The sequence below is a fragment of the Chaetura pelagica genome, unplaced genomic scaffold (genome assembly GCF_000747805.2).
Source record: "Chaetura pelagica isolate M959 unplaced genomic scaffold, ChaPel_1.0 scaffold69, whole genome shotgun sequence".
In the NCBI taxonomy this organism is placed as follows: domain Eukaryota; kingdom Metazoa; phylum Chordata; class Aves; order Apodiformes; family Apodidae; genus Chaetura; species Chaetura pelagica.
In genome coordinates this window covers 686,130-713,515 of record NW_009970724.1, presented here as the reverse complement: position 1 = coordinate 713,515, position 27,386 = coordinate 686,130, and the positions used below count along the sequence as shown (strand labels likewise).

The 27,386-nt window shown below is 38.3% G+C and overlaps 1 protein-coding gene across 1 annotated transcript in view; it reads left to right on the top strand.

Moving 5' to 3' along the window:
* Positions 1 to 1,242: 1,242 nt before the first annotated feature.
* MAST2 (microtubule associated serine/threonine kinase 2) overlaps positions 1,243 to 27,386 on the top strand; it is a 96,967-nt gene continuing 70,823 nt past the window's right edge. The window contains 1 exon segment of the mRNA XM_010006549.1: positions 1,243 to 1,397. Within this exon segment, the coding sequence (XP_010004851.1) occupies positions 1,243 to 1,397 (155 nt within the window).

Genomic DNA, 27,386 nt, shown 5'->3' with positions numbered 1-27,386 from the left:
GGAGCAGGGTAGAGGCAGGCTTAACCTGTTCTGTCTGTGGACTATAAAGCTCATCAGCTGTTTCAGTATAGGTTGCTAGTGGGGAGGATTTCCAGTATGTAAGGGCTACTTAATGATAAGTCTTTGGATTAATAAAAAAATTTAAAGCAAGGAGCATTAACAAACATGCTTGACTTCAAGACTTCCAGTGTAAAATGTCTGAACAAACAACAAAACTGAAGCATGCCCCATATTTTCTTTTTGCTCCCTTTTCTACTTCAATATGGTAAATAGAAAGCTTTTTCATCCCTCAATCAAAATCAAAGTTACAGTTGTAAAAATATGGGAGCACTAGTTTGTATTCTAACCCATAAGCACATTTTATCATACCAATATTTGTGAGTTAACTTTTACTTTATTTCTAGTGTACAGTTCAATAAAGTAGGTGTTAGAATTTTTTTTTTTTTTTTTTTTTTAATGTTTATATAGAGTAAGTGTTGGCTGGTAACCCTGCAAAAGCAATATATTATACAGAACTGAGCAGAGTTCTGGGAGTCAGTGTGCTCAGCAGTAAACCTGATGCTGTCAGTTAGCCTCTTTGTGCCTCCGTTTCCCCATTGCTAAAATTAAAATAAAGCCATTTTGTAGTGCTGTTTTCAGGATTAATTAATTGTTGTTATAAAACACTGATGTGCTAAATATTGTGTTCTAGTTAATGACTTGTGTAATCTGTGTTTTCACAGTTGCATATTTACAGTGTTGCCACAGCCATAGCATGGAACTATGGCTCCCAAATTGCAATCTATGAAGGTTGTGATAGAAATGGTCCATGTCTGTGTGGTACTATTACCAGCTTTATTATTTTTTTTCAATTAGAAGCTTTACATTGAGGATTTATAGTGGTGTGTGTTTCAGAGAGCCTGGGAATCACTACAAATAAAGGATTTTGATCATTCCAGATTTGAAGATTTTCGTAGTGGAAAAATAATGTTGACTACATATTAAATAGAATGAAAAATACATTTTGGGTTGGATAATATCAGAAGGATTATTTTTGACCACTTAGTTTATTGCATTTATGAAGAAGACATAACTTGTATTTTGGAATTATTTTTTTTTTCTCCTGTTTTTTTCTTCTTCAATCTTTATTGGAACAGAAGATGTGACACTGACCCTGTTTTATTTTTTTTTCTACTGTGGTACCTTGTCAGAATCTCCTCTCCTTTGTTCTCCCACTCCCGAGGAAGTGATGTTCATCAGCACATGTTCTCTCCTACATCTGCTCCAGGTCTGCAGCACCTGAAATTCCCATTTAGTGCCGACTGTGCACTTGTTACTTCTCCTCTAGTATTTTACCTGAACTCACAACCTCAGAGCAACCCACCTAGTCCATGCTACAGCCACCCTTTTCAGTGGAGGTAAGGAGAGGTATCAGCTAGGAATTTCTAACAGTTTGGTGTTGCTGTAACCATTTATGAACTTAACTGCTTCACAGTTTAAGAGAATAATATCTAACAGAAGGGAACAGCCTTGTAGTTGTAATTTTCTTCCAGACATTTAGTGTTCAGTTGCATGTTGGTACAAATGTTTCCAGCTCATTTGAAATTCAAGGCCCTACATAGGGAAGAGAGAAAATTAATTAAGGAATGGAGACTGTCTACTTGTGTGTGCATGCAAATTCTTGGTCATACCTTCTGCTAGCATCCTAGTACCTGTGCAGCTTGTAGTGTGCAGCGAAGGAAGCCTCACAGTCGTGGCCAATGTCAGATAAACCAGCTTAAAAGTAAACCAGCCTAGAGTGGGATCCTTAAAAGCACTGCCTAGAGCAGGGGGTCTATGCTGCACTCATCTATTCACTGTAACTCCACAGTAGTTTCTTACAGAAGCTAGCAGGCTGGAGTGTGTCTACAAACAGAGGATCTGCAAAGGATAGTGAGTAAAATCAAGCCTGTTGTTAGCAGGCTTAAATATGGGGAAAAAAGTTTGTAAACAACAAAAAAAAAGTCCAAACCAGCTCAGTGTGTATTAAAGCATTTGAGAGCTTGGCTGATGTGTTTTTTCCTTCAGGATTAGCTCTTCCTCCATGTTGTGCTACTGTGGAACATGTACGGTCATCAGCAGCCTCACTAGAAACCTTCAGTTTCTTCACTTAGAGGAAACTTCACCAAGTGAGATAGTCACAGATGAAGACTATCACAAGCTAGAGATCTTTGTGTGTGAGGTTATGAAATTGGAGCTCAGTGGTACCGACTTAAAACTTGAGCCAGCACAGCAATCAGAGGGCTGGTTTTGAAGTTCACATGCTGCAGTGTGGATGTAGCTGGTCAAATTTCAGTTACTCATCACGTCGTAATGCAATAGCCCCTGAATCCAGACTGTTATTTCAGAGAGAGATTGCTCTTGCTGGCCAGCTCTGATAGGAGTAACCAGAAAATGTGAAGTTGAGCTGTTTTACACATCTGTCCCTCTAAAGAAGAGTAACAAATAGGCATCTGCTGAGTGGAAATCAGGTTGTCAGCAAAGGAAAGGGATGTTGCATGTGTCTGTGCTTATTCCCATGAAGAGAGAGGTGCCTGCTGCTTTCCCTTCACATTGGGCAGTCTTGGTGAAAATTCTTAATAGGACGCTCATTTTGGCAGCGCTTGCAGTGACTAAAGAGGAGTCTCCTAACATTTTAATGTAATTGTCATCAATATAGCTTTAAATTAATTTTTCTTACTTAAAGACTGATATTGGGTAATGTTCCTTACCAACAAAGGTGATTAAATAGTGTTTAGCAGTGGGGCTAATTAACAGACTGGTAAGTACTAATTAAGTATCAAAATTAGGTTATTGTTAAAGTGGAGAACTGTTCTTTTTGGAGAAGAGTTCTAATGATTAGAAATTATTCTCAAAAGCCTTTTTGATACTTAATTGCTTTTTTTTTTCTCTGCGAATCTTTCAATCTTCAGGCTTTAGACATAGGTCTGTGAATAATTTTCTCTTTAAGAATTGTTCATATAAAAGCCTTAGTGTCAAGTTAAATCCCTCTGTTACTATGCACTCTCCTTGATAATAATATTTTTCACATATGGGGACCTTGCAGCCATCTGCTCTCTAAATACTGAATGGTTGATGATTCACAGATAGTATGGCTCTGTTTAAGAGCTTAGGTCTGCTATAATAACTTTTTATTTTTGTCCTTGTTGCTTTCACCTGTGAAGCTCTTGATCCTGTTTTATCCTGTCTTTCTTTGTTGTAGTTTTGTTTACTTGGTTACGGTACCAGTGATAGCCATTCCTACTTGCTCAGAGCAAAGGTTCCTCTTGGCAGGTCTCTGCTGTCATTGATCTACTCAGCTTAACACCCACAGGTTAGTCAGGCAGCAGTTCATTTCCATGGCTATCCAAGTGACACTAGGAACTGGTAGAAAATGTAACTAGAAAAACTTATGCCAGAATGTTAAATGTTTCTCACATTTCATCTTTGGTATATTGCATTTTCAAGAATCTGCATAGATTTTTCCCTTCTGGCCTATGTTTCATGGTATCATGGATATTTTTACATGGACAGAGGAGCAACTGTTGGTGCATCTGACATTGAGTCAGATAGCACAGAGGTTCATGGCTTCTAAAAGAGTTAATTTAACAGAGAATGAAAGTATTTTATACATAACCTTTGAGCAATCAGAAATAATGTAAATCTGTATTTGCTGCAACCATGGCTTGGAATTAAGGTGATGTATCTTTAGGAAGAAAGGAGAATGATGTTCAAAATTAAACTGGAATATTGAGTCTCATATTTGGGATGTGGCTTGCACTCTTCTCAGGGTAGCAGTGAAGTCAAATTACTGAAGAAGAAAATGAGGCTGTGTTTCACAGCTGGTCCTCTTTATGACTTGGCAAGTCTTTGTACACCCATATTTGTCATTTAATTTAATAAAAATATGGAGCATTTATGGATACCAAGTTGCTTAAAAGATGGAAATGATAGGCCTTGAGGTTAAAGGAACATCAATTTCCCCCCATTTAAAAAAATTTTACACTGTAGCAGCATCAGCAAGATATAAGGTAATTTCAGTAATTCTAGAAATGGATTAATTTGTTTCCGGTAAGAAGAATGGAAGTGTTCAGATGCTATATTTCTGGCATCCCTGGGTGCTGCAGGTGAGGTAAAGTCTCAGTGGAAATTTGCTTTATACTAACAAATCAAGGGAAGAGTTGAGTTCAACTGGTTTATTCAAGGGATATTTTCATATGCTATTTTGATTTCATGAATTTGTGCCAGTTGTGGCATGTTCATATAGGGATATATGGTAGAGATTATTTTTATAGGAATGTTTTTTCCTTGGAGATTCTAGCCTTAATAAAGTTTGTTGATAATAGCTATTAATTTTTTATAGCTTTGCTGAATAGAATAATAGATTTTTTCCTAGCCTGTACAAAATCTAGTCATCATTTCTGAATGTGATGGTGGTCAGATCCTTGCTGTTGAGTTTAAGTGAAACAAAATGGGAAACCTAATGTTGCTCCAAACTACTCAGTACTTGAGCACAGCACATAATTACTTGATCAGCATGTAATTACAATGTTATGAGTTTTATATAATTAGTTTTTTATGGACATCTGTGATATAATTTAAGACGATATTAATTTATTTGCATAAAAAACCTATTCTAGGAAACAAGCATTTAATCAATAACTGTGGTGAGTAACAAGAATGTGTTATACATAGGCATTCAACAAATATACTGGATTGGGTTATTTCCTTTGTTTAAAGCCTTTTTCTTAAAAGCTGTTGCAATGGATGAGAGGAGACCTGTATTTAGATATGTGGCTTCTTTGGGTGCAGCATCTTCAGTGACTGTTGCTGTAAACCGATGGGCTTCTCAAGCTGCTGGTTAGCTCACCTTTGCCATGGATAGGGATGGAGACACCTGCCCCATTTCAGTGGGGTCTTGTATTAGGCTGTGGTTCTTATGTATCCAGATTGTTGGTCTGTCTCAATGAGATAATGGTAACTCCAGCCCTGCTTCAAGGAGGGTTCAGAAATCCTTTCCATACTCGAAGTATGTATTCTTGGCATACACTGCCCTGAATCACCTGTGTTTGGAAGACTATGCATACTATACAACAGCAGGCCAGCACCTGTAAAAAGAAGTTCTTCACTTCTCCTTTGAGGACAGGCTGAGACAGTTTAGGTTGTTCAGCCTGGAGAAGGCTCTGGGAAGACCTCATAGCAGCCTTCCAGTACCTGAAGGGGCTACAGGAAAGCTGTTAAGGGGCTTTTTATGAGGGCTTGTAGTGAGAGGACAAAGGGTGATGGATTAAAAATGGAAGAGGGGAGATTTAGGTGAGACATTAGAAGGAAATTCTTTGGTGTGAGGGTGGTGAGACATTGGAACAGGTTGCCCATGGGAGTTCTGGAAGCCCCATCCCTGGTAGTGTTCAAGGCCAGGTTGGATGGGGCTCTGAGCAACCTGATCTAGTAGGAGGTCTGTCTGCCCATGGCAGACACTAGATGACCTTTAAGGTCCCTTCCAACTCAAACCATTCTATAGCTCTATGATTTTTAGGAAAGCTAAAAAATATTTCAGAATTCAAACTTGATCAGGTTCTTTATATAAATATATATTTTAAAAAATACCTCAAGGCTTGTCAAGAGTTGGTGATAGTTTCCTGTCTCTACTTATATTTCCTTTTAGTTTAAAGTAACTTGATACAAGTTTTAAGAGTTTATTTTAGTTAGAATTTCCTATTTGACAAATGTCAGAGGATTAATGAAGAGGACTATATTCAACTTGAATGACATTTGAAAATTGTTGGTTTTGCAGTAAGTGATACCCTCCTGGGTTAGTGCTTGATTTGGTGCAGGTTCTGCTTTCTTAAATGTGCTAAATAATTGGTCAGAGTTGACTGCAAGACAGTATAATGTCACTTTTGGAAGCAATGTAGATAAGCAATTCAGGAGTAATGAGTAACAGAACAACTCTGTGAATATATATCATTATGCATAATATGAAATGGTGAATTTTGAGTAGGTAGTCTTTTGGCAACTGAATTGTAATCTCCATCTCACATTGAATGAATGAATGACTTTCCCAGAATTCATTTCTTTTTTGATGGAAATTTTTCTCCTTATTCTGTTTCTTTTGTACCAGTTGTTATTCTTGGGTATAGTTTTCCCCATCTAGGAGATGGAAACTACAAGGGAGAGATACTAGTCATACCTAAAACTTGACAGGCTCAGGTAACTTTCTTTCTTACACTGATTGCCACATGGTTGGAAATACTGAGACATGGTGGCCTGACTGGTATAATTATTTCAAGTGGAGGCATTATGTAAATGCTAAAAGCCCTGCACCCTGCCTGGAGCTGCAGTAGCAGAAGAGTTAAACCTTGGGGTTTGGAACCTGAGGTGTGAATTCTTATCTTGTTCCATGCTGGCTATTTGGCAGCCCTCCCTGGGACCACTTGTGTAAAGCATAACCTGGGAAATCAGAGGCTCCCAGAGGGGAGTATGGACTTGTGACTTCAGGAGTTGGAGGGCTTTAAAGTTTGCTAGCCATTTCACCTATAAACTAAATGGTTCGTAGCTGTTTTTCCTGTATATTCTTGAAGGCTGTCATCTGCTGGTACCACCTGCACAGGGGCCAACTCGTTTACTACCCCATTTACTAGTTTGGGATGGTTAGAACAAGCTACCAACCTCTAGGGAGGAGTGGAAAGCTCAGATTCTTAAGAGACTAAAAAATCTGAAGCTTTTTTTTTTTCTCTTCTTATCCTCAAATAACAGTGACTTCCTCAAACAATAGCAGTGTGCTCAGTTCTGCACAAAAATTCTTCCTTCCCCATAGTCTCTCCCTCAAAGATGTTTTCATCTTGAATACAGTTACAGAAGCAACCCACGTGCTGAAAGATTCCTGGCAAGGGAATAATTCTGAGAAAGAAATATATATTCTTAACCAGGCAGTCATGTGTCTATTTTTGTTCATAGACAGGCACATGCATCTTCCAAAACTTGTTTTTAATTGTATTATGTGGCAACCAGGTGCTATTTTTAGTTTTGACTTAGGAAATCAGTGAGTGTGCAAACAGGCCCATTAACATCCCCCACTGAAGCACTAATTGTAGAAATGTACTAATAGCAAGTACCAAGTGGCAACTTAAGGGACTTCAGCTGGGGAAAAACAGAGATTATATGACACAGCTGATTGCATTAGCACAGGACTATTCCTGCCCATGAGCAGGAGATTCCTTTCAGATGTGTTTTCTTAAAAAATTACTGTTAAAAACCATGAGTTGCAATTTCTGGTTTAGATAGATAAACCATTTAGCAAATCAGTATTAACCTGAAAGTTTAAGGGAAGTTTAGAATATAAAGAAATTTTCAGGGTAACATTGCACCCGTTTTTTAAATTTTATCCCATTTCACCTGTGTCTTGCTGTCTTGAGCTATGCTGAAGTTTTATCTCAAATTTAAGCTCTTGTTTGAATTTTCAAAACTGTACCATGCCAGAAGTCCTGCAGCAGAGCTTCATCTTCTATAATGTCTCCTTTTGTGTCCACTTTTCTACAAGCTTCATCTGTATTCTCCCTTTCTTCAATGTCTCTCTGTTCCTGTTTCATGTTCATTCATCTCAAATATACTTGTTCTAGTCCTCCAAGTTGTCTCTCATTTGTCTCCTAAGATTTTGCTGCTTTGGCTAGTGGTTATTATTCTGTCATTCAATCCCTTGTGTGGTACTTGAGAGTATAATCTTCTAACCTAGTTTACATTACACTGTCATTCTGAATTATTAATGTTCTAAAATAAAATCTTCAAACAGTAATCTTTGCTGTGGTGAAAGAGCTCTGTGTGCTTTTGTCTTCCTTCCTGTCTTCCCTGTCCTTTCCTTTCTTTAGACCTTCAGGTCTTTAGAGCAGGGATGTTATTGATCCAGCTGTCTGGGAAGGACTTGCCTGTGCAGTCAGAGTCTCGTTATGCATCTCTTGGCTGAGACAGGCATTTATTTATATAAACACTAAAAAACCCCCACAGCTTTGTAGAATTCTTTTGATTCTGTTACAAGATCTGATGTACAAGTAGAAGTGATAATGCATGTTTGGGTTAAAGCTTCTCTGCAAAGGTGAATATTATTTTTTTTTTTGGTGTGGTCTCTGTGATGCAGCTGTTTTTGTTCCCGTGATTCTAAACTTTATTTACCAATAGATGAGAAATTTAAAATAACAGGTCAAGTTATAATTCTCAGCACATATTTAGGCAAAAAAGTTCAACCAAAAGGACTGGTAAAATTCCCTGTCAGCTTTCCTCCACGCTTAATTTTAGTGCAACTGTTTGTCCAGTCTGCTTCCGAGAAATTGGAAGATTCCAAACCCATTAAATTTTCCAATTTTCCAAGTCAATCAACACACAGATATTGTCTAGAAGTGTTCCTTTAAGTCATGAGTGCCTATGTTTGCCTACATACTTGCAATTAATTTGAACAAAGTGGAACTGATTACAGCTGCGTTCATCTTTGACATAGAGGAGCAGCCCATGGGGATGTGTTCCAGCCTGCACCCCATGGCTCGGGGTGTGCAGCCTCCTCTCAGATCAAGATGGATCATGAAACTGTGACCTGTCGCTTCTGCAACCTTCCCCTTCTTATTAAAAATAAGGGCAGCTGCAGCCTACACCGCAGAACGTCACACTCTGTATTTTACATACTGTTGTTGTAAGTGGTCAGTTTTGTAAAAAGTACTTTTATTTATAAATGTTGCAAGTCATATTTTCTCTGCATAAAGCACATTCTTTGGATAAGCAGGTGGTGATCATTTGTGTGCATGTTCTGTGCTGTCGCGGTTTATCTGTTTGTTCAGTAGTTTGTGTTGTACCAAGAAAATTGACCAGCTGGAATATTACTTGATTTTATTACTAGTTGCATTGTTATAGGTAGAGCAGAAGCTTAAATTTGGTTTGATCAGAAAATATTTTTAAATGTGTAAATTTTGCTTAAATCATGCTTATTCCCCCCCTGATCTACAGTAAACTGTGTGTAAAATGAATAATCCCATTTATAAAAATATTCTTTTTTCTTTATATCTAAGATGATTTAAAAGGTCGTTGATGAAGGGGGCTATGTAGGTCATGTTTATTTAAAAAACTAGCAAGTCCGTTACATATGGTTGTGTCTAGCTTTATTATTTAGATTTATTTGTGCCATTTGTAATATGTTACAGTAGAGTGGAGTAAAATTTAGTATTACAAACTTTTATTTTTATTTTTTTTTAGTATTTTAAAATTAATTTTTCTCTGGACACTGCAGAAATCCTTGAGTTCTAGTGCTGCCTATTCTGAACTTTATTTCAAAGCTGAGAATTCACTTTGGACTAATTTATCTTAATTTATTAAATCTTCTTCTGTGTTCCAGACCTCTAATATGTATATCCCTGCTTACATATAGGTGGAAATACATGTTAGAAATCATATAGAAAATAAATACCTTCGTTAGAACATCTTCTAAATAACGTGTATTTAGGAAACATTATTTTTGTAATGCATCACCTTTATGGTTTTCTCAGAATTACTGTAAAACAGTTTATAGAGAAGTATAAATTTGTTGTTGTATAAAATTCAGTGTTCTGGGCTAGTTCTCATGTTCCTTCTGTCTTGTACAGAACATATTGTTTGGAGGCTCAGAACCCTGAGTAGTTTGTTTGCCTCCTGGTTGACGAGAGGCTAGCATGGCTTTCCCAGACTTTTAATCTTAAAGCTAAGCTTTTGCTGTGAAGGTTCATATTACTCCAAAGGAGTAACTAAAATAGGGACCAATTTCTGTTAAAAATTCATGGCCAAATTAGGATGTAATTCTGCCTTTAAAATTGGATAAACTTTTTATCTTTTCTTTGTATACCAGCACTTATGATGTTTCCCAAGCATGGTTTTGATTTCTCATGTCTCTTCTGTATCATGGCTTATTTTGTAAAGTCTATTCTTATCCCATGCTCTAACTTCATTAAGAATTTATGCTTGAAAATGTAAAATTCATCTTCTTAGTCTGTTCATTACATTAGCATTCCCCTTCCTCTCAAGAGTAACTAAAGCATTAGCATTCCCCTTCCTCTCAAGAGTAACTCTTCTTAGGCAACATCCTACAAAATGAGCTTTTTTGTCTCAGAAATGCCATGGTAAATGCAAGGACTTTACAATATTCTTAACATTACAGCTGAGCCTACAGCCCCCCAAGAAGTGAGGAAATAAGCTGCCAAGTGGAAGGTCCTGCACTGGAGATTCAGGTTGGAGCAAACAGCCTGAGTTATACCTAGAAAAAAATCAGATGCCAGAGGTTGTTTTAGAGTTCAGGCCTCATTTTGTCTTCTGAGTAATACACTGTCACTCAGGTGAATGCACTCCCTGCTGCCTGGTTACCACTTGAAGTCCTGAGCCTGGAGGCACCATGTTGATCCTTTGCACAGTGTCTGCACAGGTTGCTGCCATGAAATGGATGTTGGAAGTTTGCAGTCTTGTATAGATGAAAGGAGCCCTTTTTGCTGTTGTGAGTAGAAGTTGTGATCTGAATTAAAAAAACCCTCTAATTCATACAATTAACTACAGCTGTGTTCCCTCTCCTTGCTGTTTGCTTTGTTCGTTTTACCTTAGTTACTTGTGTGTTGTCTTGGTTTAGTTTTAACCATCCTCTGGTAGTTCTTCAGTCCTTGGTCCCTGCAAAGACACAATGTGTGCCGGCTGCTTTTGCTGCTGCTCTTTCTCTTAATTTGGCCTTGAAGCTCTGTGCTGTAGTTTCCCTGTAAAAGAGGGGGTAATGGCACTCCTTTTTCAAATCTGCTTTGCTGCAGTGGTCTGGTTGGAATGGGTTATGGACAGCATCTATCAAGGACTGTGTTACAGTACTTTGGGATATATGCAAAGCCCTGTTACAGGAGAATTTAGCAATAGCCTGGTCTTGTTACTCAGCACAGGGAGCCAGAGGAGAGAGAATTCTGCGAAGAACTGAAGCTGATGGAAATGCTGTACTTTGTGGAGAGGCTGGTGCAGGTGGAAGTGCAGGAGAAGAGATTAAGGTATCTTTCTATCTGCAAATGCTGTGGCATTCATTAACACTGTATTACAGTTTAGAAAGTTTTAAGTGCATTGTGATAAATATCTCACAGTACAGTTGAAAGAATGCTATGGTGGCAACGGGAAGCTCAACCTATGTTTTCCTTTGACTGAATTTTGGCTGGTGAAGAGGAGGGAAAGTCTTTGGATGAGGATGTCAAGGTTGTAGCAGTGCTCTGTGATGCTGTGTATCTTGCAAGTGTTACTGAGTGTCTTCAAGAACATCTAAAAGATTTCTGTGTAAATAGGAAGAGAGGTTTCTAGAACTGATGTTCATTATTGTTATTTTCCAAGTAACATTCTCATGTTTTATAGCATTTGAATCACAAATGGAGGTTACATTTGTTCAAATCAGGTAGCTGACATTTGAATCACACATGAAGAAGGCTGGGCGAATGCAACTTGTAGTAACTTATTTAAAGAGGATAATTGACCTTTTCATAGCATCTGAGTCCAATCATCAATTTTGTGAGCTTGAAATAATTAAGCTTATGTTGTATTGAAGCTGCCAAATATCTTCCTGGTGTTATTTGGGAAGAATAGTGTTGTATAGAATATTAGTGTAGTAATAACTCACATTTTTGTAAATAGAAATACAAAGAAAGAATCTTATTAAATATTCATAGCATTTGGGGCACCGTTAACTTTGCATTCTACCAGTGCTTGCTTCTTATCACTATTTGGTAGTGTTTTCATTTAGACAATACAAATCACAATGATAGAGCTGTTGTTGACATCCTCTATATCTAAGTGAGTGCAATTCTGCAAGAGTTGTTTTAGGACTATGAAATCAGAGCTGTTACTTATGCCTAAACTGTTCAGTGATACTGTAGTGAATTAGATAGCATTTCAGGCTGGCCACTCTGATAGCAGTCCTTGTTAATTCAGTAACTGTGCTGGATTAAAGTTACATGAGAAGTTGGCAGCTTTTGTTCAGGTATATGAATGTACAATGCCTGATAGCTAATTCTGTCTCAGTTCAGTAAATGTTTCTTATCCTTTGAATCGTTAACTCATGCAGCGACTAGGATGTTTTTTGCATGGGAAATGCACACCAGAGGGAAGTTTGGTTGTTATTCACCCCCTGAAAACTTGAGCATCAGTTCTTAAATTATTCTCAGATAAATGTGTCTTTGGGAGCCTTTTTATATGAAGATAGAAATTGGAAATTGACAGGAGACCTTATAAATGTCTATAAATACCTAAAGGTTGGGTGTAAGGAGGATGGAGCCAGACTCTCTTCAGTAGTGCCCTGTGACAGCACAAAGGGCATTGGGCACAAGCTGGAACACAGGAAGGTTCCATCTAAACATGAGGAAAAACTTATGTACTGCTGGGGTGACAGAGCACTGGGACAGGCTGTCCAGGAAGGCTGTGGAGTCCCCTCCTCTGGAGACATTCAAGACCCACCTGGATGCAGTCCTGTGTGATGTCCCCCAAGTGATCCTGAGGTAGTGGGGGAGATGGAGTAGATAGATGATCTCTAGAGGTCTCTTAAAACCTTGGCAATTCTCTGACATCTGCCCGGACCCACTGTACTGGAAGAGTATGACTTTAGTTCTGTATTGGCTCGGTGATTTCTGCCAAAAAAGGAAGAAACATATAAAATCATGATGGAAAAATGAACCTTAAAGATAAATTCAACTTGGTTTTCTGTCTCACTGTTACTTACATGTCTTGAGGTTGCAGTCTGCTCAGACAGTCTGTTCTTAATTTGCGTAGGTCACTGTTCAAATAATAATGGTGCCCCAAATAGCTCAACACACATACTCCATGTATTTTTTTTATCTTTTAAGGGAACCTTCCTTTCTTTTAGAAGCATATAGGAAGAACTTGTTCTTCTTCCTTTGTGTTGAAAGACAAGAGTTCTCTGCTGGAGCTTTACATGTTACACAGTCTTAACTATATTGTTAGTGATAAAGAGCAGATATCTCTTCAGTTTGTCTGTGTTAACTTACCCTTATAGTGGAATAATTTTCTATGCTTGTTGGGCATGCTATTTAAAGTTTAAACTAAAATTGATATTAATTTTCTAGAGAAGGAATATGTTTGCTGTTTTGTGACTCCTCCAAACAATTAAGCTTTGCTAGGAAAGTGGTTCTAATTTCTGGGTATTTCTGGTGAATAATTTGTGGTTTTTAAAAAAAATATATTTTCAAAACAGCTTGGCATTTCAAAAAGTTAAGTCTGAAAGTATCAGGTATTTATCTGAGATGATACAATGTAATTATTCAAATAAGTGAGTAATTAGGAAGAGAGAGGTGTTTTTCTAATAGGTATTTCAACTTGTTTCCATTATAAGTTATCCTTTACCATAATGTGACACAAGAAAATTATCTTAATTTGAAAACTACTGGACTACTACAAATTTCATGCTGGTTGAAGCATTTAAGAGATACAGTCAAGAATATTTTGTGGGAATTTTCTTTATATATAGTTAACTTAAAATGTTAGTCAGTCACAAGAGTTTTGACATTTGGGATATTCTTTTTGAAAATGGCCTCAGTGCTCTCCTCAGTACCCCTTCAAACTGTACAAGCTTACTTCTAAAATTGCAGGTTTTATTTTTAAAAAGTTGGTCTTATACCAAGCAAATTTATGTAATGATAAATGTGGCTACTACGAAAGAAGTCCAGAAAGTAATGGGTTTTCTGTGGACTGTTTGCCTAATTGCATTCTCATGTAATGTCAGGCTTAATTAATGTCCTACTTTAGTCATGGTAAAGACAAGAAATTAGCAAAGGCGTTGATATTGGCTATTTATAACTGTCCAGTGGATGCGATGGCATTAGGAGGGCCCTGGAAACTACACATTTGATCCCTAGAGAAATACTCCATCATCACATGAGCTGCCCAAAAGTTTTGCAGGAGGTCTTTTCTGAGGACAACTTGGGCATGAAGCGGAGAAGGTGCATTAGGGAGACTGATGGAGTGTCAGTATTCTTAAAGGCGAGTGGAAGACTTTTATAGAGAGGTATTATTAGGCTTGGAATAGCTCAGGATTGGGAATTCACAAAGACACATTAACATGTTTATGTGTTAAATAAAATAGAAAACTTATCTCCTGACTTCTTTGTGTGTGTGCTGTTTTTCTTGACATCTTGACATATCTTTCTGATATGCTGAAGGCAATATTTTTGAACTAGTGAGGAATTTCTAGACCTAATTTCGCAAAATGTTTTGCTTACCATGCAGAGAAATCAATATACTTTCTTAAAAGGATTTAATTTGTCGTTGTAGATACGAGAAGATTCTTATGCTTCACATATTTGTTACAACTGAAGCAAGTTCTGAAAATGTTGATATTGTTATATTCTATGACATGGTACATTTAAAAAATATATTTGATGGTTTCATTGTGTTCTTATGTTTTTCTAGCAAAAATACTGCATCTGCAAGTTTTTTGGTACCCTGAACTTCTCTGTAGATAATGTTTGGGGACAGTCCTAGAATAAGAGATTTTGCAGATGCTGATTTGCAAGATTAGGATTTGTTGTTGGCATGTGGAACACACATTTTGAGAAGCAGGAATATAACGTGTTAAAGAAACTTCTGCTGTTTTTGAACCAGTGTTAGGTAATTCCCAAAGTGCTTTTTGCTTAGGTAAGTGCTCTGCAGAATCATGTTAAATAGCAAGATGGATGGGTTTCAGATGACAACAAACATCCTATTCCCCCTGTCTTGTGTGGGGTGTCCTGTATTCCCCAAGAGCAGCAGAGGATGGACGGGGTTTCAGTGGGTTAATGCTGCCACTGAGCAGTCACTGGTGCCTGTGGAGAGTGATCTCCTAAAATGGCTTCTCCTTTTTCTGCCCTTCCTGTACAAGATGTGAAAGTGTTGGTGCTGAGTGTACAGTGAGATTGACTGATATCTTCAATTGATAAGTTTTCAATCACTTTTTTTAAAAAAAGCACAACAAATACAAATTTAGGGGTTTTAACTGGTGTTGATTTTATTTATTAGGTATAAGCAGTCTGGATTGTTTTTTTGGTGTTGTGATTTTTTTATATTTTTTTTTTCCCCCTAGTGGATTTATTCTCCTAGTTAACTGAGTACTTTCCCCCCCAGTATTGCTTGGGAATTTCAATTCATGTTTTAGCTGACAAAGTAAATCTGAGTATTTTTATATGTTTTTGAAATGAAGGCTTACTGGAATTGGAAGATCACACAGTGTCCTGAAGAGATGCTAAATGGCTGTCCTTCAGGTTCTACACTTGATTGGTATTTGTTATTATGTGGATACAAAAATGAATGTGTTTAATCTCTCATCAGTAATAGATAGTAGCAAAGTTTTGTGTGATGGTACTGTAAATTAACTTTATGAAATCAAACTAAATGTGATATAGATTCATTTGATCCAAACATTTAAAAGCACAAGAAGACATGGTTGTGTTGAGTAGAGATTTGGTTCCTGCAGCATGCAAAAATCACATTTCTCTGCTTTGAAGTTCAGATGGAAAGGCAGGCTTTGCTGAATCAGATACTGTGGTTCCTGATATATGTATGTATTAAAAATGTACCGTTATTTAATGGAAAGTTATGAAGACCATCTTATTATTTCATGTGATTCTGTGGAAATCCAAAGGGAGCCTACTGGGATTTCTTTCTCCCAGGCCATTTATGTGTATTTTTAAGGGCTATATTGTGCATGAAAGGCAGTGCCAGCTGTTGATTGTCATCTTTCTCATGTCTGTGATAAAAAGCCACTCAAGAAGGCTGAAATATGAGAATGTCATTAGTTTTCCTACTGGCAGAAGTGCTTAAAAAAGCCACAATAGAAACAAAATAGATTGCATATTGAAATTAAAAAAAAAAAAAAAAAAAAAAAGAGCAGCTACAATGAGTTTTTGTTTAGACCTTGGAAAAAGCAAAAACGTGGCAAGGAGCTTCTACAGGCACAAAGGGAGCAAAGTGAACTTGTGGCTGATGTGCAGGGGGTGTGTGGGAAACCTCTGATGTGCATCACATGAGTCCTGCTTGCGTTTTGTTGTCAGAATTTAGCTGGTTGGGTTGCTTAGTGGGCACTAGGTGCTACGAAGGAGTTTGTATTTACTGTGACTGATATAGCTGTAGTGTGAGTGACTAGAGGGGGAGAATGGCTTTCTGTTTTTAAACTGATATTAGGTAGGTGGCATTGTAATATTTCTAAATTCAAAAGTCCACTTGGGTTACTTCAGAAAAAAATGGTGGGATTTGTTTAAACATGGAAGATTAATTAAAAAAATTTAAAAAATGCCCCGATATGCCTCATGTAGTTGGGAAGCAGAAGGGCCACCATTTTAAAATACAACCACAAACTAGGCAGTAACTGGTGCTCTCCCTGCAGATACAGCTTTAAAACCCTGTGTTATTCAGGTTTGCAAACAGAGTCTGGTTATGGTTTTGCTTGAAAATGTTTTTCTTGTATTGGATGAACACAGAGAGATGTATATAAAGCATGTATGCTGGGTATACAACAAACTCCAGTTTTTAAGTGCATATACGAGGAAGGGAATAAATATCTCATTTTGCACTGCCTCCTAAGGTGGAGGGAGGGAGGCAGGGATGGAGCTGGGAGAAAACGGAGGCAGTGGAAACAGCAGCAATATGTACGCTTGCCTGCCTGTCTCACATTAATGGAACAGCTTGCAAGGTCTACAGGGAATTTGCATTGGCTCTGTCACTGGTATTATTTAGTTCCTTATTTATTGCTAGTGGCTTGATTGTGCTGTATTTTCCCAGCAATGAAAGCTTATAAAGATCATGTCTGACTCCTTTTGGACAGTGCTGTCCAATTTCTCTCTGCCTGCTACCAGCATGTTGAGACGATCCAAAAGGTAATCTAAGGATTTTGCGAGTAATTCTTACAATATTGTTTTTCTGAGCTACTTGTATTAGTACTGTTTAGGCTTGCTTTCTTCTTTTTTTCTATTTTTTTTTTTTTTTTTTTTTTTTTTTTTTTTTAAATTTTAGCAGATTGTTTAATATTCTTAGGACGTTAGGTATGATTTCTTTATTTCTTGATGATTTGTAATTATGTTCATTGTAAAAATCATACTGTGCAGATATACTGATAATTCTTTTTTAAGGTATTTAGTTAAATGCATTGTTCCTTCTCATAGCATGTCAGTGTGATGAGGGGGTTGTTTCTACAAAATGATGGATAGATGCTTTACTGATAACAAGCTGCTTTGATATTCAAAGTAGCAAAACAGTATTATGGTGATAGAGGCTGCACTAGGAAGGGCTTGCAAATATTTTGACTTATAGTACATAGTTTTCTTAGAAATATGCATAATCTGATATTTTAGGTAGTTCTTAATACCTTTGTTTTTTCTGGGAAATGTAAATAATGTTAACATAGTAGTTAGTAGGATCAGTGCTTGTAGTCACACTGCTCTCTGGATTTTGATAAAATCACATTGACATGTGTGAACTAAGGAACAGAATAAGATCCGATGCAGTACAGTGGTGTCCCTTCCAGACTGGGAAATATCAACATAATTATTGCTCATGAGGTGCTCTGTGGAGCTTAACGTATGTAGCCTGGAAACTTACTGGAGGAATAGACTTGGTGAGCATGGTAGGTAGTTAATCTTGACTCACACGGTATATTCAGGTTTGTGAGTAAATGGTTTTAGCTAGTACCAGAGTTTCTCATGAGTTGATTTGCTGATACAGTTTCAAATCTACTTAAGACTCAGAACATAAGATTTGACTTGATTTTTAAGGGCTAATTTTGTTCATCAGCTATCAGAAATGAAATTAATCTATTTTAGAGTATTATAGCTTCTAAAGAGAAATACATTTGGTGTGGGATCACTATGTCTCCTGCTCATTCCACTTTTGTAGCTTAAATTTTATCAAAGTTAGTGGTTTTTAGAAGTTGGATACATTTTTGTTTTCAAATACAAGTTTTGTTGTCTTTAGCTTGGTTTTTAAAGGAAAAGAGCTCCTTAAGATTCAGGTTGTGTGTTGATCTCTGCTCCCAGCAGTAACTTTAAAACTCATGGAGTGGTTGCAGCAGTGGTTTGATGGAAGAAGTGGTAAGAGATACTGCTCGGTGTTTCTGTACAGGTTTCTTGAACTTGGTCAGAGAAGAGGAAAAGGAGGCAAATTACTGTCCTGTGCCTCCATTTCCAGAGGATAAAGTAGGTATGACTTGGCTTTCAGGTGCTTCTTTGTCACCAACTGATGAGTATGGAAGCAGCCTGGTGTGATCTGACTTGGCTTACTATGAGAGCAAGGTGAGACAGGCAGAGCCAGAAGGCACAGAGTTGGGTTAGTGCAGGTGAGGGAGAGGGGACTTTGGTGAAGGAGGACACTGTACTGTTAGAAAATAATCCATGTTAGACCTGCAGCTTATGGAGCAACTTGTTTTTTCCTTCTGCTTGTAGAACTTCATTTTTCTAAAGCTCACTCCAGTCTAGATGGTATTCTGTGTGCATAAAGGTGGTGTTTTGTGAAAATACAGCCATCATGGGCTTCCATACAGAATGGACACCTGCAGAGTTTCTCATTACAAAAACAAAGTACTTATTTTGCACTAGCTTCATAGTGTGTCTTGAATTTAAATATAAACTTCAAGGGGAGAAAATTTGAGACATACTAACAAGGTTTCTGGTGCAATATTTTGTCAGAAAACTCCCACTCAGAATTTCTAATTCCACTTATTTGCTAGTATTTGAAGTACAAAAAGAAAGAAATTGATCCTTAAATCTGATGCACATCTTAATGGAAAAGTGATGACTTTTTATTGATTTAATGACATAAATGAGTATTAGATATTTCAAAATGATCAAACAGCTCTATGAGGATTCATAGCAGAAAGGAGCTGCACAAAGTCATGACGTGGAAATCCTATTGTGTACAACGTGGAAACCACAGCCTTCAGTCAGCCTGAGAAATGAAATATTTGAGCATGTGTGACAGTTTGCTGGGAATATCACCTCCTGCCATGCTCTGCTGGCAGCCTGCCAGGGCTTTGCCTACTGTCTGGGGGGAGATGGGCAGGCAGGTTGGGCTTGTCTTAGGTGTATTGTGATAAATGGAGTAGCTCCTGTGACAGTGTTATACTGTGATTCTTGTGCCAGGGTGTTGGTCCTGAAAATGGGAGTGTACACATATGTAGTAACTTCGCTCCCAAGAGTACCTGGGTTATGAGAGCAGTGACTGTGCCAGGAACTGGGTGTTTCTGTATAGTTATGTTCTCAGGCATCTGGGCCCTTGCAATGAAGTGCCCTATTATTAAATGAATAAATATTTTTCCATTTTAACTGGCCCCCTTTCAAAGCATAATCTTCACATCTTAGTAAAGTTCTTGCTATGATTTCAATTTAAATTTCTTCCATAGCATAGCAGTCTTGGGCATTTTTAGTAGCAGAGAATTTTTTGCTGTGTCAAATGTTCAATACAATTTTCCTCTCATCTGTTTGTAAAACGTATGTACAGCCCTACTGCATTTGTGATAGCTTGTGTGCTCTTAATTCTGGACTTCCCTACCTTTGATTTCTCTTACTTTTTAATTTTTATTTGCATCACAAGAGTGGGTTACTAGTGGTATTCTGATCACATGGCACATCACTCTATCATGATGGCTTCTGATATGTACTAAAAATCCTAAAGGGCTTCACTCCCATATGGCTTTTGTGACATTAGGAGGCAAATGGGAAGGACTCCTCTTTCTCTGTGGTACATTATGTTGAAATGAGCTCTCTTGTGCAGCTGGTGGGATTCTTGCTGCAGTTAATGGTACTGTAAAAGTGAACCATCTGCTCCTCTGGTCAGAGTGGCTGGATTGTTTCTTCTTGAGCATATTCCCGGAAGGATAGAGGGAGACAAGAGCAAACTGTAAAGACATATGAGTTGTCATGGGAGGGATGACATAAATATAAATCAGATTTACCTGTCAAACTGATTCTGTGTAAATATTTATGATTTTAAACTAGAGAAGAAATATGAGAATTCCTTGGTTCAAAGGTCATATGGGTTTGGTATTCTTCTATAATATCAGCTGTACTGAGGCATTACCTATTGAAATTGGATTATGGACAGATAAAGCATCCTTCTGACATATTTAAATTAAATATGTCTAGTTTTAAATCCTTTTGTTTCTTTGCATTTTAGGCATACCCTGAATATTGTTAAAATTTGATGTTGTTAACAACAGTGTAGAATTATGCAAGTGGGTGCCTGCGTTGGTTTTGTTAAATTAAAATGGTGATTTCTAATGTTTCCTCATTTCATCAGTAGTTTAATCCTGTCTGAGTGGAACAGGCTGTGAATATGGATTTTAATAATTTCACTTGTCGTGACTTCTGTTTTGCAAAGTTAAGATGGGGAAGATTTGTGTCTTGAAGTGACTTGAAAGATAACTCTGGCAGAATCACAAAGGTGAATTTGTGTTAGGAAGGGCATGCTGGTTTTGTGTCCACAATTGCTGTTGATGCTCTAATTGTCTTTTCTCTCTTTCCTTTCAGTGAAAGGCCATCAGTGATGCAGTAACTTGATAATCTGTTAAAATAAAAGGAATTAACTAACCTTAATGTGTAAAACAATATTTTAAGTAGCGAGACACCTCTAAAATCAGTGATTCTATGGAAATAATTTTATTTCATTATTAACAGTTCCTTGGTACCTAAGAAAAATACTCTTCATTGAAATATTCACAAACAATAAGAGAAACCACCTTTTGCTGGGAGATAAAAGACTGAATGGGAAACAATCAGGTGACCAACAGCATGTAAATGTTGGTTTCTGATGCATTAGTTTATTTATACAAACTTTTAAGCTACCAAAATAGGACCATGTTAGACAGTGAGTCCATACATATCCCTTCAAATATATTCAGTGTCTTTTTTATGCTGATTCATCTAGATTGACATTAGAAGCTATGTGTGTTAGAGTGCCACCTCCTCCATATATACGTTGTCACTTTGAAGAAAAACAATTAGTGACGCTAGCAGAATACTTTGGGAGATAACATAAAACTAATCTTGAAAATGTGAGTCTCTGCTGTAATTAACATTCAAGTGACAGCTGTCATGCCACACATTTGCTTGCTGAAATGAATAAAGTAAGAAATATTTTCCTTCTGTTGGGAAGGATGTGAAAGACCTGGAAATCTGATGCTTTTGATAATATTTAGCTCCAGGATTTTTACCTGGCTCAGTGTATTAAATGGCCTTCTGGCACTCCTTGTTGGAGAGGAAATTTAATCCAAATTACTTTTGCTAGGATTTCAATATGGCCTGAGAACAAAAACACTGTTTGAGGGGGGGGGAATTTCTACCTTATCTTTTGAAAAGCTTTTTATGAGAATTGTCTTTTGGACTCCATTAAAATATAATGGTAATTTTGGTCACTAATGGATGAGTTTTGGGGGGCTTCCAGTGCAGGTTATTTAGGCTGCTTGAATACAGTGGGACTGGTGTGCCATGAAAGGAAGGAACATCCTCCTAATATCCAAAGTGAGGATAATGATTCAGAGAATACACCTGGATTGTTTGGGATTCTGTTTGTGTTAATCAGATTTTTAATTCATTTTTAATACTGTTGGCTGTTTCCCTGCTAGGCTAAAACCCAAACTGTCCTACAGGGTTAATGCTGAAGTTTTAAGATTTGAAAGGTCTTTGTTCAGATGGAAACTCTCTTGTATGAACACTTGGCTGTTGCCCAGGACAAACCAGTTTTTCAAGTCAGAACTTTTGTGGAGTGGAAACTAAGCAACACACAAATCATGGACAATTTCATGAGTTATTTGGATCCTTCTTATGAAAGCGGCTGCCAAATATAAATTTTACATTTATGTTTTAAGCAAGAAAAAAAAATATTGGCGAAAGAGACTGGGTTCAGAAGAGACAGGAGGAGAAAGGAGATTCTGAACTTAGCAGAGGACACAGATCAGTGCTACTGTGGAAAATGAGACACAAAAAGTACATCCTGGCATGTGTTTGGCCTGGAAATGTGCAGTTCTTGTGTTTAATTGAAGTCGACATATTTGGGTTTTGGAATCCTTACAAAGTCTGTGCATCTGCTTATTTCAACTGTTGTTTGTCTCTGACAAGTGAAATTAAAATCCGGAGCACCCATCAGCTTAAAGCTCTGGGATAGACTTGTGGATGTATTTAGTTTTGAGGAACATCTACCCATGCTGTGACATGACTCTTTGCAGGTCTTTGAAGGGTTGCTGGGTTGTGGTGAGGAGCAAGCTAGGACAGATGTTCTCCAGTGTACTTGAGATTCCTGTTACTTTAATGCCATCTGAACACTGATACTAACAAGGAACTGTACATCTTAGGGCAAAATGCCTTTTATCAAAAGCAGACTTTATGTAAGAAACTGAGAGGATCAGTATCTTGACAGGTTGTTTTCTATCACCATACACCTACTTGGAGGCAAATGAGTGTTTTCTCAGCTGCTGAACACTTAGTATCTACCACTATCTCAAATACCATATTGAGAAAATATATTTTTTTTTTCCCCCCAAAGACTTAAGGAAAACACCTTTGAAATTACTTGATTCTGCATTTATAGCTAGTTATCAAATATTCCCTCAATCGTTTTATCCAGTCCATAGCCCAGTTACTTTTTTGCTATTATTTTGAGGACTACGGAGTAGTACCTAAGTCCTCTTTAGAGTAGGTTTGTGAATACAATAATAAGCACCTCAGTAGTAAAATCTCAGTTTATTCCAAGCCTCTTTAAAAGTTTAAACACTGTACTTGCTTTTGGTACTATGTTGGCTGAAGGTGTGAAGGTGGAAGGGTCCAGAAGTTCGGGATTCAGAAGGGGAATGCTTAAGAGTCCTGCATAGGGTGGTCCTTGTGCCAGATGGGAAATCCAAGGCACCTCATTACCACTCTCTTGGTTACTGTTCTAGGCAACGGGGAAGTGTTTTGAGATTGTAAGCTTAGTAAATAATTATCTTTTCTACAAAGTGCCCCAAGTTTTAAGAGCTGGTACTGGGCTGGTGTTTTATATGAAGACAAAGTCATGTATTGAAAATCTAAACAAATGTTATATAGTGATGTGGTGCTTGCATCATTCTCTCCAAATCGACTACCACCTGCTGTGTTTACTTAGTGTTAAGCATATCACTTAAACTACTTTAGAATTAATGGAAGATGTAAACGTCACTTCACGTGTTTTATTTGGTGATGAAGGAGTTTCTTTTGGTATCAATAAGACACTGGCAGTGAGCGTGTACTAGAGGAGAACTGCTGGAACCCAAAAGGATGTCAACTTCTGTAGATTAAAATGTTCTGCAAGCACATGGAAAAAGTCTTTCCCTGAATCTTTGAACTTTAAGGAAACTAGCTTGAATTCTGTGGTGGCATTTGAAATTATTTATTTCCAGTATATTCTGTTTTCCTGATTTTTAATTTTGTTCGTCTTGATTGCATGGTAAATTACTATGTTACAATTAGCAGACTTAATTTAAATTAGGCATGATTGCTGTGAAATTTGAAGACCTGACTTTCTGTAAGTGTTTGCTTTTGTCTTTCTTTGTGTCTTCATTCTTGTATACTTTGCAATTACCATGAGTCTCATTGGTTTCATGCTGGCCGTGCTGGTTTCAGACTTTGTGGGTGAACAGAATGGGTATGGTGAGAAAGCTGGGATATGACAGTAACCATTTTGCAGAAATGTATTTTACAACAACCTTTTACTTATACAGGAATAATGTTATTTAACAGTCCTATATTTCCCTCCTTTGTCTTAGAGAAAATTTTGGCTGTGTTTGCCTGTGCTTGTGAGTTTGTACTAAAGTATATTACACATAATGTGTAAAAATACTGTTTCTAGTTATTTATTTATTAATAAATACATGAAGCATTCAAAAAGCTTTCAGTGGTTTCTTCATTTGTGTTCTGATCCAATTTTGGAAGAGGTACATTTGTTAAATATTTATTTAATTGCTGTGTAAATTAAAGCTCTGTGATTTTACTATTTTATAAGTTCTTTTTGTCATGACTGCTAGCATCCATTTATTTCTGATACCTCCATGTATTTGTACTTATTGCTCTCTACCATGTTACTGTAAGTGGAATTGATTTTGATTTTAATCTTCAGCCTTCTTAAATAGAATGGCTTTTAAACCAAGGATACTTCCTTAGGGGATGGCAGAATCCTTTAGCTTTATCCTGCAGCAAGCTTTAATACTCAGCTTATGGTTTTTAATGTTTGTGTTTTTTCTTCTGCTTAGTTTTGTGAATGACTGTTTCATTTTGAGCTCCTAAAATTCCAAAACTCTGTGTGTCTATTTGCAGTGTGCATTTGTATAGTTACTAAACTGGAATGACCATCCTTGTATGCAAAATTGCTAGCAATTGGATAATGAACATTTGGCTCAGATAGCAAGTAAGCTTTACACAAAAGAATGAGGTTTATCATGTAATCAGGCTTGATTGTTCCAGAAACTACCCTTGCTGGAGATCTGGGCACTGGTCTTTGTGCCAGAGGGGGATCTGCACACTGCAGTTCCCTTCTTCTGCTGCCTTTTGTGGCTTCATTGCTCCATTTGCTTGAAATGCCTTCTACAGGTTTATTTTCTTTTTATTTTAAAGTAGGCTGCTTATTGGATCTGATACATACCTAGTGTATTTTTGTCAGTCTCTTTTCATGTCTTTTGCCATTTTTATCTGAGACTCATTTGTGGACAGACCTGTGTCCCTCAACAAGTAAGGGCTTGATTTGCAGTGGTGTCATGCGTCTTTGTACAGGGATTTATACTGTTTTTACTTGCTACACTGAGCATTTTCTGTGTCCACAGAACTCCAGCTCCTGTCTGCCTACTTCTTTGACATTTAGAACCAACTCTTACCTAGGTATAAATTTTCTCTCCCTAACATTCAATAAGTACATTCATTAGAAGGGTCCCAAGCAGCATTTCTTTTTGCAAAGCTGAAGGGAACCAAGTGAGGAGTATGCATTCTCTCTCCATGTCCATTTTGAACTGAAGCAGCACACTGGCATGCATATCTCACCTTTGTCTCCCTTTGGGGACCAGATCTGCCCAGCCCCTCTTTGAGTCCAGCTGGACAAAGCGCAGAACATTCCTTTCTGAGACAGCTTAATCCTGAGTGCATGTAAAAGTTCAGTAGTTTACTTGCTTAGATTACCATTTTAAGTCTGGTTATTTCCCCAATATGTCCTTTAGGCTGCTACCTTGGCAACCTCAGGTGTTTTGTATTTTTTGAGGATTTTTCTCTCACGTTTGTGTGTGTAAACTTAGTGAGTGCCAAATTGTTTTCAGTGCTTCAAACCCCGAAACTCTTCAGTAGGGCTGGTATTGTTAATCTCTATAGTTGGAAAGATGAGTCTTAGCAACAGGGCAAAACCTTTCCAGGGAAGCTTAGGGGAGAGCCCAGGGCCTCTCTGCCTCTTCCTCTTCCAAACTGCAGTTTGGAAATAGTCAGCTCATGCAGCAGGAAGACCTTAGTGCAAACCAGTGGTGCTGGTGGATGGGGGAAAGATTTGCTTTCCACCCATGGACCAAGCCTTTTCAGCTCCTGGTTTGCTGAATGAGAAGTATCTCTATGTTCCCTGTTTTGGAGGGAGGGCAGTGTTCAGAGACATATATATATATATACACATATCATAGAATCATAGAATCTTAGGGGCTGGAAGGGACCTCGAGAGATCATCTGGTCCAACCCCCCTGCCAGAGCAGGGTCACCTAGAGTACATCACACAGGAACTCATCCAGGTGGGTTTTGAATGTCTCCAGTGAAGGAGACTCCACAACCTCCCTGGGCAGTCTGTTCCAGTGCTCTGTCACTCTCACAGTAAAAAATTTTTTCGGATATTCACCTTGAACTTCCTATGCTCCAATTTACACCCATTACCCCTTGTCCTATCACTGGTCATCACTGAGAAAAGCCTAACTCCGTCCCCCTGACACTCACCCCTTACATATTTGTAAACATTGATGAGGTCACCCCTCAGTCTCCTTTTCTCCAAGCTAAAGAGACCCAGCTCCCTCAGCCTTTCCTCATAAGGGAGATGTTCCACTCCCCTAATCATCTTCGTAGCTCTGCGCTGGACTCTTTCGAGCAGTTCCCTGTCCTTTTTGAACTGAGGGGCCCAGAACTGGACACAATACTCCAGATGTGGCCTCACCAATGCAGAATAGAGGGGGAGGAGAACCTCTCTTGACCTACTAACCACACCCTTTCTAATGCACCCCAGGATGCCATTGGCCTTCTTGGCCACAAGGGCACATTGCTGGCTCATGGTCATCCTCCTGTCTACCAGGACCCCCAGGTCTCTTTCACCTACACTACTCTCCAGCAGTTCAGCCCCCAACCTGTACTGGGACATGGTGTTGTTCTTCCCCAAATGTAAAACTCTGCACTTCCCCTTGTTGAATTTCATCATGTTTCTCCCCGCCCAACTCTCCAACCTATCTAAGTCTCTCTGAATGGCAGCACAGCCTTCTGGTGTGTCAGCCACTCCTCCCAGCTTAGTGTCATCAGCAAACTTGCTGAGGGTACATTCTATACCCTCATCCAGGTCGTTGATGAAGATGTTGAACAACACCGGTCCCAGTACCGACCCCTGTGGGACTCCACTAGTCACACACCTCCAACCAGATTCTGCCCCATTGACTACAACTCTCTGACTCCTTCCTTTCAACCAGTTCCTAATCCACCTCACTTCCTGATCACCAAACCCATACCTGATCAACTTTTCTACAAGGATGCTGTGGGAGACGGTGTCAAATGCTTTACTGAAATCAAGATAAACCACATCTACCGCTCTACCATCATCTATCCACCTAGTAATTTCCTCATAGAAGGCTATGAGGTTAGTCAAACATGATTTACCCTTGATAAAACCATGTTGACTGCTCTTGATGACCCCCATGTCCTTGATGTGCCTGGAGATAGTCACAAGAACAAGTTGTTCCATCACCTTTCCAGGGATGGAGGTGAGGCTGACCGGTCTATAGTTACCCGGGTCCTCCTTCTTGCCCTTCTTGTAGACTGGAGTGACATTTGCTATCCTCCAGTCCTCAGGCACCTCACCTGTTGCCCATGACTTACTGAAGATGATGGAGAGTGGCCTAGCAATGACCTCCGCCAGCTCCCTCAGCACCCTTGGGTGCATTCCATCTGGACCCATTGATTTATGGATGTCCAGATTACTCAACTGATCCCTAACCCAATCCTCATCTACCATGTCAAACTCTTCCTCTATCTTGACTTCTTCTGGGGCTATATGAATCTGGGGCTCATAGGGAGACCCTGCAGGAGTGAAGACAGAGGCAAAGAAGGCATTCAGCACCTCTGCCTTCTTTATATCCTCTGTCACCAGGGCTCCCACCTCATTCCTCAATGGGCCAA